This window comes from Pistacia vera, unplaced genomic scaffold (genome assembly GCF_008641045.1).
Source record: "Pistacia vera cultivar Batoury unplaced genomic scaffold, PisVer_v2 Contig522, whole genome shotgun sequence".
Lineage (NCBI taxonomy): Eukaryota > Viridiplantae > Streptophyta > Magnoliopsida > Sapindales > Anacardiaceae > Pistacia > Pistacia vera.
Window position 1 is genome coordinate 113,849 of NW_022196360.1, and position 21,226 is coordinate 135,074.

At 39.4% G+C, this 21,226-nt stretch overlaps 1 protein-coding gene across 1 annotated transcript; it reads left to right on the forward strand.

Annotated features, from left to right (window-relative positions):
* The first annotated feature begins 4,360 nt into the window (after positions 1–4,360).
* Positions 4,361–18,081, forward strand: LOC116106788 (DExH-box ATP-dependent RNA helicase DExH7, chloroplastic-like). The gene is made up of 8 exons (XM_031393109.1): positions 4,361–4,440; positions 12,488–12,584; positions 13,309–13,414; positions 13,650–13,838; positions 15,722–15,774; positions 16,133–16,283; positions 16,369–16,765; positions 17,854–18,081. Exons 1-7 carry the CDS (start codon positions 4,361–4,363, stop codon positions 16,476–16,478), a joined length of 786 nt encoding a protein of 261 aa, XP_031248969.1. The 3' UTR covers positions 16,479–16,765; positions 17,854–18,081.
* The last annotated feature ends 3,145 nt before the right edge of the window (positions 18,082–21,226 follow it).

The window sequence follows — 21,226 nt, forward strand, 5'->3', positions numbered from 1 at the left end:
TGTAACATCCACTCATTTATATCAATAATTCCTCACAATCAAATATAAGAGACATCAATGTAACCTTTTATCATCAACACACAAAATAAAAATAGCATAAGATGCGCAATATCGAAATATATGGACAACTAACCATTAGCCCACCTGTGGTGATCAAATAATCACACTAGTAACATCACACGTTGTAGTGATCACAAAATGAAACAAACGCTAAAAAACCATTACCAACTTGGTGAAGCAAATGATCACACCATACATAGTAAATTCAAACTACTAATGAGATACTTATATGGACAAAAAAAATATCTCCCAAACGTCCAATCCTTCTTTACAATGATTCTGTAGGCACAAGGCTTTGGCTGCCGTAAAAGAGCCACACACAAGAATTCCTATACACACCTTTAATTTACTTGTTTGATGCAAAGAGTTTTAATGTCACTAACACTTTGCACAATCCCTTTATGCAATGCCTCCTCCTGCCAACCAGTCCTTGAGAGTTTTTGAATTTTGTTTGCCAGCCAACCTTTCTGAGATCAGTTTGTACCATGCCTTCCCAGAGACCTTTGCAGATCCACCTCTTGCCCAAATAGCCTTTTGAGAAGTTTTCCTCTCATTGTTGCCAAAGAACCATGCAAAATTATCCGGCACACGCCTGCAGTACACGTCAACTTTGTAAATAAAAAAAACAAGTAAACGTTACAACGTGGGTAGGTGAGAAGTTCACTCAGTCCGTTCTTTTGGTTTAAAGCTCCCATAAGCAGACACTTATAAAGCATCAGCTCCACACACCCAAAGTATCAAAATCAACATCACATAAACTACAAAATGTCAAGTCCAACTTTCATACCTTTTTATTGGTTCTGCTCACTCAAAAGGATCCATCGGCCTATGGAAGCAAGTCGACCGCCAACCTCTGACAGTCTCTCATTATTTTATCATTCACCCGGCCACCGGAGTGTTGGTCATGTCAAACCAATAATTTTCAGGGATATGCCCTACATTCAGCACTACAAATAGGAGAAGACTTAAGCATTAGAATAAACTTATAGAACAATGTTTTATGTAAGGTTAGTTGTTATACAAGTTTACCTTGACTCATTTATTGGGCCGGTAGAGCGCTTAATTGGCCACTTCACTTAGTACTCTGTCACCCACAAGTGCCCAACATCCTGCTGTCCACGTAACAGCCATCGAACACTAGACAGTGGCTCAACTTGACCTCCAACTGCTGTCTCGCACAATAGTGGGGTTGGCAGTCAACGGATCTCAGCAACCCCGTCCTTAGATGCCAACGACTGCTATCCAGTACAATCTGTTTTGAACAACGATGATTTAGTACACTCTTTTAACAAAGGCCCATACCGTGGCCATATTTAGGCGATTCCCCCCGTAGATTACTGCATCATTCTGTCATCAAAATGAAATCATCAGGGATTGGCAGTCACACTGTACTGGGGAGCCAATCCTTTTCGCTTCAGTCCTTTTGCGCACCCTAGCAACTACATTTTTTAATTAAAGTACGATATACCGACACAAGTCGTTTGGCCCAAAGCCACATCGGTTGATAGCACATCGTATACAACATCTCACCATCATAGTCGTCGTTGTAGCCTCATCAGTGCCAATATCTCCATGATGTGATGCATCAAATTAAAACAACAAGATAAGTATGGGAAACATAGGCAAAATAAGGAAAATTAAGAGAAAATAACTCACCGAGTCCTCAAGTCCACGTGCCACTCGGCCAACAACTTCTCAAACCATTCTCGATGATATCCCCTGTCTTACCCATATTGGGCATTACTTCATACCTTGTAATAGGCCAATTCTTTTCTTTCCTCCTCATTGGCCTACACAAATCGACATTTGAGTCCCAATTTCCCTTGCCCACTTCCTCCCACTTTCCCTCCCTTTCATTTTTTCACCCACCGCTTCTTTCGCCTCCCACCCTGCCCTCCTCACATTATCACTGCTCCATTCTCCACCAACCTCTTAAAACCTCCTCCATTTCTGGTTCTTCCTGCCATTTGTTTCTTATATTCTTTCTCTTACTTGTGTCCTACCCATGTCACGGCGATTTTTACAAACTTGCTATTTCGGCTCTTCTTGTGTCAGGCCAGTTCTGCACTTCAACCGCCTGTAATTCTCGCACCACCACTTTCTTCTCCTGTACCGCTAATTCCTCCTGCCACTGTACCAACTTCCTCTCTCAGTTATCCTTCTCCTCCACCCTTGTTCATGCACTCTTCCATCTTGTCAACCCTTGCAAACGGCTGTTGTAAACTCCTCAAATAGGCCTTTATGAGGTCAACAACCTCTGTCTCTCGACGTCGATGTCTCGAAAAAGAATACTTGTTGTACCAGTTGTGAGACATACGAACCTCTTTCTCCCTCTCTCCTCCTGCCTGCCTGGGGCTTTCGCCCTTGGAGCCTTCACAAAATAAGCTTCCTCGCATCAACGGCGTTGTCAAGCAATGGCCTGCATCTCCAGCACATGCGCTGACCCCTTTTAGGTCCCGCATCAGTAGGTCTATCCGTTCATCCTTGTTCATCCTCCCATTGCTGTTGAAGATGGTGACATAGTCCTTCTTCTCGCTTCATGCCCTAGTAGTGGTGAGAAGGGACGGAGACTTCCCTGCAATAAGAAACAAAATCAATCGATTGAAGCAAAATCAAAAAAGCACTGCATATCAAAAGCTTAATCCTTCATCTTACCCACAGCCGCTTGAATCTAATCTCTATTTGGTCATTAATCCGAATGGGTTACACTCCCGACATGCCACGCAAATCCTAGGACATTGTGTGTGCACATCAAAACTGTTGTCCTCCCCCCCCCCGACTTGTGAAGATAGGGATGGCCTCATACATCCAAGCCTACATTGTAAAAAAATAGTCCATATCTATAAACAAATATATTATAAAAATATAACAGAGAGATATTACCATTATACTCATTGCCGATGGGAGCTAAACAAAATTATACATGCTTGGTTTAGCCCTTCCCGCACCATTCGCCATGTTTTAAAGGCCATGTCTAGTTTTCAGTCTTGATGGTCGCTTAATGATATCCGCCCCATGGATAAGAATTAAGAACTCCAAGTCACTTGCAATAACAACCATCTTTCTCACTTCTTTTGTTTGAGGTCAACCACGCCAATAAGATTAAAATGTAAAAATAAAGCAAGCACACTTTTTATCTTCTCTCCACATTAAACCTAACTGTTTCTAGCCTACTCGTCCTCTAAACGTGTTCATGTACAGACTTGCCCCCTGCACAACCTTATTACGAAACCTTATGGCTCCCGGACTCGTCTTTATTGGTCTGGCCTCTGCCTTATTTGGCACTTCCTATATCCTCAGCCCGTCACCAAGGCATACTCCACATCCAAAACCGTAGGCTTTTCCGTTCCACCACGAACCATATTTCATTTTTTTTGTTGCATTTTTACTGAGTGCAGCAACTGTAAGGCACTCCCTGCCCCCAAAATGAACTTTTTTCCAATTTTGCTGATCTCTTAAACTGACCCGAAACAAGTGCGCACTAAGGAATCTTTTTCACCACGCTCATTCAGCTTAAATGACCCTTATTCTATCAAAACACTCCCAATCGACCTCACCTGTCACCCTTGCAGGAGAAGTGCGGTACCTTCCATTATAGGCTCCCAACTTGTAGTCTCTACAGTTTTACGGTCCGCACAATCTGTCATAATCGTATACAAATGTCAGCACAAAAAATAACCAAAACAACTAATAAACAAATATGCAGCAACAAAATTACCACTGTATTCACCTTAAGCGATGTGGGGGGGGGGGGGGGGGGGGGGTTTTCAGGATAGCTTAAGAGATCTTCGACTCTCCCTCAGTGCACAGATCGCTTTAAGCGATCTGAAAATCGCTTAAGCGCCAAGAGTAACTTAGAATCTTAAGCGATACCAAAGAATCGCTTTCTTATATCCTGTGATTCTAGCCTTGACAAGATCGCTTAAGCGACTAAGGTAAATCTGCAATCGCTTAAGCGATCATACGTGCGATCATATAAAATAGATTAACGCACTTAACGATACAAATGATACGTTAGCGACCGTACAACAAGCTATCCCAAACAACGTACCCTTTCTTCCCGGCCTCCCCTCATCGCCTGAATCCTCGGACGATCCTCCTAGCCGAATCTCGGCCTGACTCCTCATCTCAGAATTGTTTGCCAGTTTTTCCCTCTGTTCTTGTGTCACCACATCCTCCTCTGCGTGTGGACCACTTTTCACTGACAGATGATCCACCGGAGCAGCCATGAACTGCTTGTTGCCCGGAATCCTAGGTTCGAAGTTGGGTTGGGTTTTCCTCCTCATTATGAGTGTTAGCCATGGTTTTGGAATTGAATTTGTGTCAAGTTTTGCAATTCGACGGAAATGTGGACTTAATCACTGGAAATCGCATAGATTGGTTTTTTTCTTTTGGTCGTTTGTAAGGGAAATCAATTTTAGGTGTTCAACAAATCGATCGAAATCACGACCGATATCAACCAGAAATCGTGATTTTTCGGTATAGGGTTTCAAAAATGATTTTAGGGTGCAAATTTTGCAGGTGTTCCCCCCCCAATCGAAAAAAATCGCGTCCCTCCCTTGGTACAGAACGCTCTTTTGCCCTAATGAATTCGAATTAAGCAGTGAATAGTGGGGCTTATTTTTGAGAAATTTCAAATTTTTAAAACTTTCCTTATTTCTGATTCGGCCTAAGTATGTTTTTAATCTTTTTATTTAAATAACACCATTTCCGTTGTTTAATTAATCCTACTATGTCCCGCCACATCATCTTCTCTAAATTAAAAACAATGAAAAACAGTTTCCAAGGCCCTTTTCCTTACATCGAAACTTTGGATGGCCCGCACTAAAGTTTTCTCCAGTTGCCAGAAGTAATCACATGCAGATCCAGAAAATTAGGTTCGAAGAAGGATGAAATTCAGGGAGTTGCGAAGGCCAACCGTTGATGAGTTATTGTTTTCAATTATTGATGTTATAAATTTCATTGTTACCTTTAATAAATCATTCTTTATATTTCTTGTTACATGGCCTAAATATTTATTGGTGATTTTAGTTTGGAATTAGGTTGTCAAATTGAGGAGAAAGTATGGAATTAATACATGTTGGTCATTTTAGTTTGTCAAAATTCAGGAGAAAAGCTGGAAAAGTATATATTGCCCATGATCGCTTAAGCGACTAAGTATATCACTTAAGCGACAAAGGGTTTTTCAAACAGGATCGCTTAAGCGATATCACGGATTGCTTAAGCCTGCCCAGGTGCATGATCGCTTAATTGACCAAGACAAAAAGACAAGAATCGCTTAAGCGATATCTCGGATTGCTTAAGCGATCATGCACTTGGGCAGATTTGATTCTGCTAATCACATGATCGCTTAATCGATCCACGATCGCTTAATCGACCAAGTGAAAAAGAAAAGAATTGCTTAAGCGATATCTACGATCGCTTAAGCGACCCTGTGTAAACGAAGTTCCTTTTAGTATGATCGCTTAATCGACCAACGAAAAATTTTAAAATTTAACAAATACACCCCAACCTACCCAACTTCCCAGATTCCAGCTACCATCGTTGGAATCCTACCGAGAAAGGGTGTTACGACACATAGCGGTCGGATCAGGCTGATAGGGCATCGATATGGCCGGAAAAGGCCAGATCACGGCCACATCTGGCCGTCGACGGACCAAAAAGTCTACATCTGGCTGTCTACGATGGCCAAATATATGGCCGTTGTTTTCGGTCAACGATGCCCAACATTTGGCCGTCGTTGACTATCAACGTCGGCCATTTCTTTGAAAGTCGATGACGACCAAATGTGGCCTTTTCCGATTAGATCCATAGTGAATCTGGCCGAAAAATGTCACATCTGTGAATTACCGACCATTTTCGGTCGTTTGTAGCCGTCGGTGGTGCCAGAATCTGGGAAGTTGGGTGGGTAGAGGTGTTTTTGTTACTTTTTAAACTTTTTCAGGCGGTATTAATGAAATTAATTTAGTTAATGAGTCTAAAATTTATTAAAAAAATACTAATATTTCCTAAATAATTAAACAAATAAATATTATGGGAATAAGATTTGTAATATTTATAGGAATATTCAACCAAACGCACCCTTTATGTTCTGAACAAAGAAGAAGAACATATGTTCACTAAGATTCCATGGTTACTTTTGAAATATAATAACGGTCATGGTCCACTGAACGAATCGTAAACCCCATATGTTTAGCATAGACGTAAACAATCTACACCTTACATGTTTCATACTGACGTAAAAGAACTATATGTTTAATATAAATATAATAATGGTCATAGTCCACTGAACGAATCGTAAACCCTAAATGTTTAGCATAGACGTAAACAGTCTACACCTTACATGTTTCATACTGACGTAAAAGAACTATATGTTTAATATAAATATAATAATGGTCATATTCCACTGAACGAATCGTAAACCCTATATATTTAGCATAGCGTTAATCGGTTAACCGATGCTCTGAAATACAATAAATAATATCCGAATACATAGGATCACTTAAGCGATCCTCTATATTTACATAGTCTGTTAAGAGATTCGTCTGTATCGCTTAAGCGATTCTTTGCTTTTACTCCTGGTCGCTTAAGTGATCAGTAATCGCTTAAGCGATCTAGCCCGCGACAGATGCCCAGATCGAAAATTGCTTAAGCTATCCATTTGTATCACTTAAGCAATTTTCGTAAAAGACTCTTGATCGCTTAAGCGATTTGAGATCGCTTAAGCGATCTTGGCCAAGGCAGAATGAATCTACCAATATCTATGATCGCTTAAGCGATCCATTTGTATCGCTTAAGCGCTTTTTGTAAAAGACTCTTGATCGCTTGAGCGATCTTGGCCAAGGCAGAATGAATTTGCCCAGATCTATGATCGCTTAAGCAATCCATTTGTATCGCTTAAGTGATTTTTTAAAATACTCTTGGTCACTTATGAGATCGCTTAAGCGATCTTGTCCGAGGCAGAATGAATATCTACCCAGATCTATGATTTTTTAAGCGATCTTATGTATTGCTTAAGCGATTCTTCTTAAATGAGTCTCTGTCGCTTAAGAGATTTGGGATCGCTTAAGCAATCTTGGCCAAGGTAGAATGAACATCTACCCAGATGGGTAATCGCTTAAGCGATCTTATGTATCGCTTAAGCGATGCTTCATAATAGACTCTTGGTCGCTTAAGCGATTTGAGATCGCTTAAGCGATCATATCTGGAAAAGTCTTGGTCGTTTAAGAGATATATGTGGTCGGTCATATACATAATTGTTTGGTACCATGCCATTCTTTAAGTTAATTAATTTCGAAATGACTGTGATTGGGAAACATTTGTACATCACTCATTTATATCAATATAATTCATCACAAATCAAAATATAAGAGACATCAATGTAACCTTTTTATCGAAACACAAAATAAAAAATAGGCATAAGATGCGGCAAATATCGAAATATATGGACAAGCTAACCATTAGCCCCAACTGTGGTGAATCAAATAATCACACTAGTTTATCACACGTTGTAGTGATACACAAAATGAAACAAAACGCTAAAAAACCATTATCCAACTTGGGTGAAGCAAATGATCACACCATACATAGTAAATTCAAACTACTAATGAGATACTTATATGGACAAAAAAAAAATATCTCCCAAACGTCAGATCCAATTCTTTACAATGATTCTGTAGGCACAAGGCTTTTGGCTGCCGTAAGAAGAGCCACAGCACAAGAATTTCCTATACACAACCTTTAATTTACTTTTTGATGCCAAAGAGTTTAATGTCACTAACACCTTTGCACAATCCCTTTATTGCAGATGCCTCCTCCTGCCAACCAGCCTTTGAGAAGTTTTTGAATTTTGTTTGCCAGCAACCTTTCTGAGATCATTGTTTGGTACCATGCCTTCCCAGCAGCCTTTATTGCAGATGCCTCCTCTTGCCAAATAGCCTTTGAGAAGTTTCCTCTCATTGTTTGCCAAGAACCTGCAAAATTATCCGGCACACACCTGCAGACACGTCAACTTTTGTAAATAAAAAAAAACACGTAAAAAAGTTACAAAGTGGGTAGGTGAGAAGTTCACTCAGTCCGTGTCTTTTGGTAAAGCTCCACATAAGCATGACACTTATAGCATCAGCACCACAACCCAAGTATCAACATCAACATCACATAAACTACAAAATTCAAAGTCCAACTTTCATACCTTTTTATTGGGTTCTGCTCACTCAAAACGGATCCATCTGCCTATGGAAGCAGTCGACAGCCCAACCCTCCTGACAGTCTCTCATTATTTTATCATTCAACCCGTCCATCGGAGTGTTGGTCATGTCAAACTCAATAAATTTCAGGGCATATGCCCTACATTCAGCACTACAATAGGAAGAAGACATTAGCATTAGAATAAACTTATAGAACAATTGTATTATGTAAGTTAGTTTTATACAAAGTTTACCTTGACTCATTTATTGGGCCGGTAGAGCGCTTAATTGGCCACTTCCTGTTAGTACTTGATCACCCAAGTGCCCAAACATCCCGCTGTCACGTAACAGCCATCGGAACAACCTAGACAGTGGCTCCAACTTGACCTCCAACTGCTTGTCTCGACAAATAGTGGGGTTGCAGTCAAGGATCTTCAGCAACCCCTCCTCTAGATGCGCAACGACTGCTATCCAGTACATCTGTTTGACAAGGATGATGTAGTACACTCTTTTAACAAAGGCCCAACCGTGGCCATATTTAGGCCGATCCCCCCGTATATACTGCATAATTCTGTCATCAAAATGAAAATCATCAGGGATGCAGTCCAACTGTACTGGGGCCAATCCTTTTCGCTTCAGTCCTTTTGCTGCACCACTAGCAACTACATTTTTAATTAAAGTACGATATACCGAAACAAGCGTTTGGCCAAACGCCACATCGGTGATAGCACAGTCGGTATACAACATATCACCATCAGTAGTCTGTCGTAGCCTCATCAGTGCCAATATCTCATCGATGTGCTGCATCAAATAAAAACAACAAGATAAGTATGGAAAACATAGGCAAAAATAAGGAAAATTAAGCGAAAATAACTCACCGAGTCCTCAAGCCACGTGCCCATCGTCAACAACTTCTCAAACCATTCCCGGGGATAATCCCCTGTCTTACACTTTATATGGGCATTACTTCCTGATCCATTGTAATAGGCAATTTTTTCTTTTCCTCTATTGGCCTACACAAATCGACATTTGAGTCCAATTTCCCTTGCCCACTTCCTCCCCTTTCCTCCATTTTTACATCCCCGCTTCTTTCGCCTCCCACCTCGCCCTCCTCCATTATCACCGCCCCACTTCCTCCACCAACCTCCTTAACCTCCTCCATTTCTGGTTCTTCCTCCATTTGTTTCTTAATTTTCTTCTTCTTTACCTGTGTCACTACCATGTGATTTCACAAACTTGCTATTTCGGCTCTCTCTTTTCAAGCCAGTTTGCACTTCAACCGCCTTTAATTCTCCACCAACTTTCTTCTCCATGTACCAACTTCCTCCTCCACTGTACCAACTTTCTCTCTCAGCTTATCCACTTTCTCCTCCACCCTTTTCATGCACTCTTCCATCTTGTCAAACCTTGCATAAACGGCTGTTGTAAAACTCTCAAATAGGCCGTTTATGAGGTCAACAACCTCATTCTCTCGACGTCGATGTCTCGACAAAGCAGTACTTGTTGTACCAGTTTGCTGAGGCATACGAACCTCTTTCTCCCTCTTCTCCTCCTCATCCTCGGGCCTTTCGCCCATTGGAGCTTCATAATCCTCGGCATCAACGGCGTTGTCAAGCAATGGCCTTGCAACTGCCATCACATGCGTGACCCCTTTTAGGTCCCGCATCAGGTGGTCTATCCGTTCATCCTTTTCATCCTCCATTGCTTTGAAAGATGTGACATAGTCCTCTTCCGCTTCATCCCTAGTAGTGGTGAGAAAGGGACGGACGACTCCCTGCAATAAGAAACAAAATCAATCAGATTGAAGCAAAATCAAAAAGCAACTGCATATTCAAAAGCTTAATCCTTTAATCTTACCCCAGCCGCTTGAATCTCAATCTCTATTTGGTCATAATCCGAATGGTTACACTTCCCGACATGCCACCGCAACATCCTAGGAAATTGTTGTTGCACATCAAAACTGTTGCTCCTCCCCCCCCCCGCCTTAGTGAAGATAGGGATGGCCTCATACATCCAAGCCTACATTGTAAAAAAATAGTCCATATCATAATTGAAACACATATATTATAAAAAATATAACAGAGAGATATTAATATTTACCTGCATTGCCGATGGGAAGCTAAACAAATTATACATGCTTGGTTTAGCCTTCCCGCACCATTCAGCATGTTTTAAGGCCATGTCTAGTTTTTTCAGGCTCTTGATGGTTCGCTTAAATGATATCCGTCCCCATGGATAAGAATTAAAGAACTCCAAGTCACTTGCAAATAACAACCAATCTTTCTCAACATCTTTTGTTGAGTCACCAGCCAATAAGATAAAATGTAAAAATAATAGCAAGCACACTTTTATCTTCTCTCCATCATTAAACCTAACTGTTTCTAGCCTCTCCTCTAAAACGTGTCCTGTAATAGACTTGCCCCCTGCAAAACCTTATTACGAAACCTTATGGCTCCCGGACTCGTCTTTATTGCGTCTGCCTCTGCCTTATTTGGCACTTCCCTATATCCTAAGCCCGTCACCAAGGCATACTCCATCATCCAAAACCGTAGTGGCTTTCCGTCCACCACGAACCATATTTCATTTTTTTTGTTGCATTTTACTGAGTGCAGCAACATGTAATGCACTCCCTGCCCCCAAAATGCCTTTTTCCAATTTGTTCTGATTCTTAAAAACTGACCGAAACAAGTGCGACTGAAATCTTTTTCACCACGCCTCATTCCAGCTAAAATGACCCTTATTCTATCAAAAACATCCCAACTCGACCTCACCGTCACCCTTGCAGGGAAGTAGGGTACCTTCTCACTTATAGGCTCCAACTTGTAGTCTCTACAGTTTACGGTCCGCACAATCTGCATAATCGATATAAACAAAATGTCAGCAACAAAAATAAACCAAAACAACTAATAAACAAAATATCAGCAACAAAAAATTACCACTGTAGTCACTTAAGCGATTTCGGATCGCTTAAGAGATCTCGACTCTCCCTCGTGCAAGATCGCTTAAGCGATCTGAAATCGCTTAAGCGACCAAGAGTAAACTGAGAATCTCTTAAGCGATACAAAAGATCGCTTATTATATCTGTGATTCTGCCTTGACAAGATCGCTTAAGCGACTAAGAGTAAACTGCATCAATCGCTTAAGCGATCATAAGTGCGATCATGAGTAAAATAGATTAATCGCTTAAGCGATACAAATGATCGTTTAAGCGACAGTACAAGCAATATTCCCAAACAACGTACCCTTTCTTCGCCGGCCTCCTCCTCATCGCCTGAATCCTCGGACGACTCCTCCTAGCCCGAATTCTCGCCTGACTCCTCATCTTCAGAATTGTTTGCCAGTTTTTCCCTCTGTTCTTGTGTCACCAGCATCTCCTCTGCGTGTGGACCACTTTCACTGATCAGATGATCCACCGGAGCAGCCATTGAACTGCTTGTGCCACCGGAATCTAGGATTCGAAGTGGCGTTGGGTTTTCCTCCTCATTATGAGTGTTAGCCATGGTTTTGGATTGAATTTGGTGTCAAAGTTTGCAATTTCGATCGGAAATGTGGACTGTATCACTGGAAATCGCATAGATTCTGTTTAGGGTTAAGGAAATCAATTTTAGGGTTCAACAAATCGATCGGAAATCACGACTATATCACCAGAAATCGTGACTTTATTCGGTATAGGGTTCAAGAAATTGATTTTAGGGTGCAAATTTGCAGGTGTTCAATCGAAAAAAATCGCGTCTCCCTTTGGTACAAGAAATCGCTTTTTGCCCTAATGAATTTCGATTAAGCAAGGTGAATAGTGGGGCTTATTTTGAGAAATTTCAAATTTTAAAAACTTTCATTATTTCTGATTCGGCCTAAGTATGTTTTAATCTTTTTATTTTAACCCATTTTACGTGTTTAATTAATCCTAACTATGCCACATCATCTTCTCTAAATTAAAAAAAAATGAAAAACAGTTTCAAGGCCATTTTCTTAAATCGAAACTTGGGATGGCCCGGCAACTAAATTTTCTCCAACTGCGATCACTCCTCTTAAAAAATGGCTCCCAAAAAGAAGCCACAGAAACAAAACAATAACAACAAAAACGCCAATTAGAAATCAAATTCATCTTCTTTTTCTTCATCGTCCTGTGGTCCACGCCTACACATTTCGGCCGCGAACGAGAATCGCCTGCGACGCCTCCACCTCAACTTGGCCCGCCCTACTGAGCTAGTTTCGGCTCCGGCTCAGGATACTCTCTAAAGGACTCAAAAGGCCAAGAAGCTCAAAGCTGTCTACGAGAAGCTCTTCTGCGCAGGGTTTTCCTATAATCAAATTGAACTTGCTCTCTCTTCGCTTAAGGTAAATTAGTAATTCCGTTCTTTGTTCTCTTTTATTTTATTCTTTTTAATAAATACTTATCAGTTAATTTAAATAATGGAATTTTTATTAATTTAACGTCATATCAATTTATTTCTTCACTTTTTTTGGTTATTGCTCAAGTAAATTAAATATTTAGAACATTTCAATTCATTTTAGGTCAATGAGGTATAGGCTTATTACAAAATGTTTTAGGTTAACTGAGGAATAGCTAGCTAGGTTTTTAAATAAACTTTAGGAAGAATTTTCTTGACCTTCATATGGCTAATTTTTACTAATAGGTTCTATTTGTTTTGAGATTCTTCAGAAACCTTGCTTTAAGTTCTTTAAATCGTCATTAACTCCCATAGAATATAAAATTTATTTGAAACCCCTCTTGCAGGAGAGGCGACTCTACTTGTTTTCCAAACCAGGGGTGCATCTGTAACTAGAATAAACTATTGGGGAAAGAACCCTAACTTCACTTAGTTTTTATGAAACTTCAGGGGTGGCTTTAAAAGATTTTTTGGGAGGTTTATCAAAATAATTAGAATTTAAGGGGAGGAATCTGATTAATTTTGAAATAATTGGTGCTACGTATTTTAGCCAAATTTTGAGGAGACTAATGATTTTTGGAGTTTTAGTGCTTTCATAAGTCCGTTTAGCTAGACTATGAGAATGTTTTATACATGTTGAGTTCATACAATTTTGTGCTTGTATTGAGTAGGATGATGCTACTTTTGAGGCTGCTCTTGATTGGTTATGCTTAAATTTGCCGGGCAATGAACTTCCTTTAAAATTTTCTACTGGGACTTCTCAGCACTTGAATGGAGGTAATTTATATGTACTGTATATTATGGTGTTATATTTTGAGTGTATAGAAATTAAGTGTAAACCCATGGCATATTTCTAGAAGTTTCTACTGTAGTACGAGGTATTGATGCTAGGAACGTTTTTGATCCTTGGATGAAGATCACTAATGGTTCATACCTTCATGTACTGGTACCTTGTATTACAGAATGACCGATATTTGATAATGATGCTAATGCTCTTGTTATCACGTGTTAGGAGCTTCTGTTTCTGTCATATCGGTTGTACGGGATTGGATTCCATCTGATGGTTCATCAGCAAATACTGATGAGGAAGTGCAAAAAATTTCAGTTAGGACCAAGGGGCATCAAGGTTATGATGCTCTAGATTCACGCCAACCATCTCAAGCAGATTGGATCCGACAATATATGGAACAACAAGAAGAGGTTCGTGGATGGTTATAAATTATGATTTTTCATGAGTAGAGATGACTGGCTCTTGAAAATAATCGACTCACCCTATATTTAATATGTTTATGATTGAATTCATATAATTGAGTATCTCCTGTTGTTTTTATTTCCCTTGAAATGGATATGATAATTTTTAGAGTTTTTTTGTTGAAATGGGAGTTTATGAGGCAAATTTTGTGCCTCTAGCGGCATAAGGCAAGGTAACCCACTTTCACCTTTCTTGTTTATCATTATAGTTGACACCTTGGGTAGGCTAGTTGACAAGGCTGAGGAGCTCAATTATATGGAAGGTTTCAAGGTTGGTAAGGATAATTTTGAGGTCTCCTATCTCTTATTTATGGAAATCACAGTCTTCTTCTCTTTTGAGAACTAGGACAAGTTCTCCAACCTAATAATAGTGGTAGAAACCTTATATTTGATTTTGGGATTGAAAATTAATTTGTCTGAAGGTGTAACTGTTGGAATTAATTCCCTTGAACATAAATTGATTTAATTGGCAAATTCTACTGGTGTTAAAGTTGGTAAGTTTCTGTTAAAATTCTTGGGTTTTCTGTTCTTTGGAAATTAAAGAGCTTAAGCGTCTTGAAACCCTGTTGTGAAAAGAATAGAGAGAAGATTGAAGGATTTGAAGAAGGTTGTTCTCTCAAAAAGGGGTAGATTGACTTGGGTATACTTGGTGTTGTCTGGTTTGCCCACATACTCTCATCTCTTTTCCAAATTAAAGTTCATAAGACTATGGGTTTCTTTTGGAAGTTTTTAGAGGGAAAGAAGTGTCACAAAGTGAAGTGAAATGTGGTCTAAAGGTCTTAAGACAAAGGAGGTCTCAAGATTGGATATCTCACTGCAAGTTCAAGATTCTCCTTTGACTGTGGTGATTCCTTTAAAAGGTCCCTCTTTTTGGTATGTCATCATTAAAAGCAAAACATAAAATTAAATTTGACAGGCAGGACTCAAAGGTTGCATTTAGAGAATCAATTAGAGTCCTCAAATGCTCATTTCTTGAGGGTATGATGATTTCTTCAGACCTCATGGTTGAGGTTGGAAAGTTAGATAGGCTTGAGATTTGGGAGGATTCTATATTAATTCTTCTCTTCTATATCAGTTGTCTCTGTTTTGATGCAAATGTGCAAGAAAATCTTTGGAAAGCATCGATAATTTATTTCTTCTTTGTCCTGTGACATTAAATTTCTGGAGTAAGCTTAACTGCTATATTGACTTCGGTTTCCCAAAATTCTTAAGTGTCTTTGCTTATCAAAAGGTTGTCGAAAACTTCTGTTTGATTGAACTGAAGTGTATCAGCTGTTTTATGGGTTAATGGTTGAAAGAAATAGAAGAGTATTTCAGGATTCTGGAAAAGAATAATTTGAATTGTTATGGGACAAAGCATCCTTGCGGGCTTCTAGTTCAATGGATATGATAAACACATTTGTTTCCCATCAATTATAACTGTGTGGTAGCGAGCAAATGACTTTCTTTTTCTATACACTTATTTCGTACCACCTGTTTCCAATGATTTTTTTTCAGAGACTCATACCATGATTTACTAGTGTGAACCTCTGGCTCACTTCCTCTTGTAGATGTCTCTTCTCTAGTATAATAATCAAATTCTGTAAAAAAGATGGTTGAAAATTGGAAGCTTGATAGTTAATCTAGAGAAAGAATCACTTCTTGTTTGATATATCTGTGTTTACTTTGTTTTGATGTGAAAAAATTTGAACAATATGTTTCCATTTTTTACTCATTGATAATGAGTTTAAGGCTTGTGGATATGAGTTAGGCTTTTGTAAAAGTATGTTCTTTAACCAGAAGAAAAATATTGAATTTTTTTAAAGAGTTAATGTTAGTTTCAGTGATTGCAAGAAGAGTATGAAAGTTGGGAAGATTATGCAATTGACAAGAGTTCCATCAAGGAGGTATGCTCTTGTGATTCTTGGTATCATACTGGATGATGTTTTGATTGAAACAAAAATGAAATTGTTATGTGCACCCAATTGGAACTAGTTCTGCACTCTAACACAGAAAAACAAACACACATTGAGTAGAAATGAAAATAGCTCACATGGGTATTGTTAAGAGCTTACTCTTGTTGGGCCTTTACCTAGCAACTTAAGCTTTTGGGTTTAATGTTAATGTGTTACTAGAACCAGGTTAACCTGGGTGTTCTACAATTTCTGTTATTAGGTGGTTCAGTAATTTACAAGGTTATTCTGTTCCTTTGATTCTGAAACAGGTTTCCTTTCAGTATTTGATTCATCTTTTTTGTATTAATAGGTCTCTAAACCTAGGTCATATGATGTTATTGCTAGAGAGTACCTTGAGGCTCGTTTGGAAGCTACAAAAGCTAAAGAAAAACGGGACAAGAAAAGCCAGGAACAAGCAGGAGATATGATCCGCAAACTCAAGCAAGAGTTGTCTGCTTTAGGTTAAATCTAATTTCTTTCCTGATCTATGTTTAAATATGGTTACTTATCACCTTTTGGTTTGAGCTGTTTGGAATTATTGAGCAGGATTGTTAGATAATGCCTTGGCATCAGATTTTGAGCTTGAACGTGCTTCTGCTTATGCTTCAGCAATACAGTTTCTAGATCCATGCCTTATGATGACCCTGAGGTTGTAACATCAGATGAAATATATGGTGGTTCAGATTTTGTTGAGCATACAGATTAATCAATAGTTTGTGGAAACAAGGAGTTTCCACTCAAACCTATTCCCTCTGGAGTATCTGTTCAGGAGAAAGCAGAGGATAATGAGTCAGGGGATGTGGAGCTTGGTGGATTCTTTTCAGAAGATGCTCCATCCAGTGAAGCATTACCTACTGAAATTATGAAATTACAGAAGAAAGAAAAGATGAGAATGTTATGTAGTGACAAGAATATAGAGAAATTAGATGGCATCTGGAAGAAGGTAATGTGTGATATGGAACAATTTTTAAGGCTAGTTTTGTTACTGCAGAATGTTTATGTGTTAGCTGATGCATAGCTAAATCTTCTATTCTAAATTCTATTTTCACATTTTTCATTGAGAATATTTGTGATGTTTGCCATTATGCAATCTAATTTGGTCATGGATGATTCTGAATATACAATATCTGATGCAATATAGTTTTGTTTATTACTTGCAATTAGTTTTCATATATAGATATATATGATCTTGGAATTAATTTTGATGGACCTATACATGCAATTTAATATTTGACTCTAGTGGCATTTGTCGAAAGGTATCTGTTTGTTCTTCTATTTTGGTGATATGGGCTAATGATGACGGGGAGCCACAAAAGATTCCAAAAGCTGTTCTTCATCAGTTATGCCAAAGATTAGGGTGAGAAGCACCAAAATTTAATAAACTAGTTGGGAAAGAAAATAGTTTCTGTTATTCTGTTATTGTATTACGTAAAGCTAGTGGCAGGGGCAAGAGCAGAAAAGCTGGTGGGTTAATCAATCTTCAGCTTCCCAACCTGGATGAAACCTTGCTGAGGTATTTATATATCATACTCCTCCACATACACAAATAAATTTATGCTGATAACATGCATAGGACAAGAGATAAAGAAATGAATTGGAAGGTGATCAAATTCTAGAGATTTTTAGCTAGGAGGGTATTGTTTTCTTTTTCCCCTTTTAATTTTTTCAAATTTCTGAAATCTAAATACAGTAGGTTGGAAATTTTCTTATTTAATTGCATTTGAATGAAATAGAACTTAATGTTCATCCTGATTTTTCTACCTCTTTGGTATATCTTGAGATTGAAGTCACATTCTACCCTTGACTAAATATGGCATTGAGTGTCACATTGAAACAGATATTCAGAATATACTTTTATAATATCTAGGAACACCTTTTCTTCTTTAGCAAGAGACAACAAAATATACAAAATTAGCCTGGTACCCCTTCTTAAGATATAAATGCTTTTCCTTGAATTAACCAGATAAAGTAAGAGCTTTTTTTCATATTCAGTGTGTCCAGAGCGCCAGATGCTAAGTTTTCTTTTTGTAGGTGTTGATTCATCTGGTGATATGGACATTGGATCCCACTGGAATAGATAATAGCTATATACTAGTATATTGTTTTGGCATTTTGAAACTGAGGTGTAAGACTAATCATATTCCTCAATAATTTTCAGCACAAATGGATTTTGTGATCTGATGAGACTAACAACACTTTGGTATATAGAAGGAAAAATAAGGGCGCAAACAGAGGATTGAGAGACTCAGGTCAGGCTTTGAGCATGTAGTGATGGCAATGGGCCGGGCAGGGCCGGGTACCCCTTGGCCCAGGCCCAAGCCCGACCTCATGACACAGGCCCAAGCCCGGCCCGAGCCCGTTACGGGTATGATAGGCAAAGCCCAAGCCCGACTTGACGGGTTTTTTATAACCGCAGGCCTGGCCCAAGCCCGCCTTTTTTAATAATGTTTATTTTTAAATATTAATAAATTTCAAATTTTTTTTATATTTTTAATTTTAGAAATAGTTTTTAAATATTAATTGAAGCTATTTCCGCAAATAATTTAAGCAATAAGTGAGCAATTAAAACTCCATAATATTTGATTATATTAACTTTTTAGCTGTGCATAATATGTTATGGTAAAATCCACTTTTATAAGTTGAACCAAATCCATCTAACTCATTTAAAGACAATTTTAACATGTTAAACGTTCAATATGAGATCGAGGTTAGGGTTTGAAAAAAATGGATATATATATGTACGACAATATTGTAATTAAATATATAGTATAAGGGTAAATTAGTAAAACTAATACTAAAAATTTTGGGGACGGGTCGGGCCTAAAGATATACCCATGCTCAGGTACGGGCCTTAAAATCAAGCCCAGGCCCAAGCCCAAGCCCGCCAACCTCGGGTAAAGCCCGACCCGAAAGGTCTGGTCGGGCCAGGCCGGGCCGGGCTGGGTACCCGAAAATGTCGGGCCCATTGCCATCTCTATGAGCATGATGGAGGGTGCTTTTGGGTTTATGGGAAAGTGACAAATGGCAAATGCTGCGTGGTTGGGGAGCTGAATTCAGTTACAACAATGGAGCACGAAGAATAAAAGGCAGCGGGAAGGATCTGTGGGGGAGGGAATTTTGTAAAGGGAAGGGAATTGGGGAGATGCCGGCTCTTGAAGTCCAGTGGGTTCTTATTGTATGTAGACTCATTCTGGATGAGCTGGTTTCTGATTTAATTGATTGATGCTTTATTTTAGTTGTAAAAGAATTTTTATTCGAATAGAATTTACTTTGAACTGTCATTGAATATAATTATCAAATCTGTCCAGCATTGTTGTGTTCCATTGAGAGTAGTGTTTTGATTAGAATGGGTTGACTGAAACTTCTGGGTTGATATCTAGTAGAATTGAAATAATCTGGGAGGTGTTTGTGAGTGAAGCGTGACAAGGGAAGTTAAGGTCTCTATCAAAAGTGGTATCAGAGCAAGGTTATGGTTGGTACGAGAATGGAGAACAGTGTTGATAAGATTGAAAGTGAACTGGGTACGATTAGAGAGTGTTTGGTGGAGACGCAGCCATGGATGAGACGAAAAGATGAAGAAGAAGCTGGAAAGGGAGAAGGAAGTGGATCAGCTGGAGTTAATGAGGAAAACGACCAAAACCAGGGGGAGGCAAATGACAATCACAACAATTGTGAGCGAGGAAGATCGGAGTATGGTGGCCGAAAACTGGATATACCAATCTTTATAGGAGATGATCCATATGGGTGGTTTTTCAGAATCGAGAGATACTTCGGCGTGTACAGAATCACGGAGGATGAGGATAGATTAAACACGGTTGCGGTTTGCATGGAAGGTGATGCTGTGAATTGGTTTCAATGGATGGAAATTAGAGCTCTTGTGACGTCGTGGGCCACTTTCAAACTTGCCTTTATCCATAGGTTTAGTGGGTCTCAAGAGGAAGGACCTTACAAAGCGTTAATGGCGATTAAACAAACAGGAACTGCAGAGGAGTATCGGAAAAAATTTGAAGCAACATCTGCCCCCCTTCGTGAGGTTAGGGAAGATGTTTTGTTGGCTGCATTCATGAATGGGCTTAAGCCAAAGATTAAAGCTGAAGTAAGATTGAGGAGGCCTAAAACATTGATCCAATTAATTGACTTAGCCCAAAGGATTGAAGACAAAAATTGGGCCTTAGAGGAAATTAAAAATGGAATGAATAGAGTGCCACGTTTTGGTGGGATTAGTGTTGCAAATAAATGTCAAAACTCTTTTGGAGTGGGGTCAGGTCGTCAGATAGGGTCCAATAGCCAAGGATTCAAATCTAATAACTTCCAGCCTTCTTTCACAAATATACCCAGATCTAATAACATCCATAACCGGCAACGACGATTTCCAACTCCAAATACCAGCCCAAACAACAGCCAACAAAGCAGCAGCTCCACCGTTAATCAACCCATAGAGCAGAGTCTTCCTAATCGCAGAGAATTTCCCTTTAAACACATGACTGAGAATGAGATCCAGAAGAAAAGAGAGAGAGGCTTATGCTTTAGGTGTGATGCAAAATTTTTTCCTAGTCATTGTTGTGGAGACAGACAATTTCAATTCATCCTTGTGGAAGAAACCCAGCTTGTTAAAGGGGAAGACATGAACGAGGAAGCTAACCAGGAGGATGTGGAGTTGTCACTCAGTTCTGTCGTGGGAATCAATGGGCCAAGAACCATGAAATTAAAGGAGAAGATTCGGGATACAAAGCTAATTGTTTTGATTGATAGTGGGGCGTCTCATAATTTTATTAGTAGAGGAATAGTGGAGAAATTAAAAATTCCTGTTACTGGAACACAGTTGTTTGGAGTGAGGGTAGGGGATGGTTACCGGGTGAGAACTGAAAGGTGAATGCCGAGGAGTCTATATTGATCTTCAGGGAGTTACTGCAATGTTGGATTTCTTCCCATTTGACATGAACAGTTCGGATGTGGTGTTAGGAATGGCCTGGTTAGAAACGTGGGAGAAACCACGATAGATTGGAAGAACCAGGTAATGCGATTCAAGGAGAAAGGTAAGACGGTGACACTCTGTGGGGATCCAGCTCTGAGCAAGACGTTGGTCTCTCTAAAGGCAATGTTGAAGACAATTCAGAAGGAGGGGCAGGGCTATTTAGTGGAATTCGGATCTTTGCAAAAACAGCCAGTAAATGGGGACGACGTGGACAGTCGATTGAGGGAAGTTTTGGAGCAGTTCCAAGGGGTTTTTAAACCTTTAACAGGCTTACCTCCCATTAGGAACCATGAACACACCATTCGGCTCTTACCCAACGCACAACCACCAAACATCCGACCTTACCGCTATCCCTACTACCAAAAAAATGAGATTGAGAGAATTGTCACAGAAATGTTAGCTTCCGGCATTATCAAACCGAGTGTAAGT

What these genes read in the sequence shown, in the direction of transcription:
- LOC116106788 (XM_031393109.1), top strand. Translation starts at nt 4,361, where the DNA reads ATGGTTTTGGAATTGAATTTGTGTCAAGTTTTGCAATTCGACGGAAAT. An exon ending in ACTGGAAATCGCATAGATTG is followed by an intron (nt 4,441 to 12,487) that starts GTTTTTTTCTTT and finishes TACTCTCTAAAG; the next exon opens with GACTCAAAAGGCCAAGAAGC. An exon ending in TTCTCAGCACTTGAATGGAG is followed by an intron (nt 13,415 to 13,649) that starts GTAATTTATATG and finishes ATCACGTGTTAG; the next exon opens with GAGCTTCTGTTTCTGTCATA.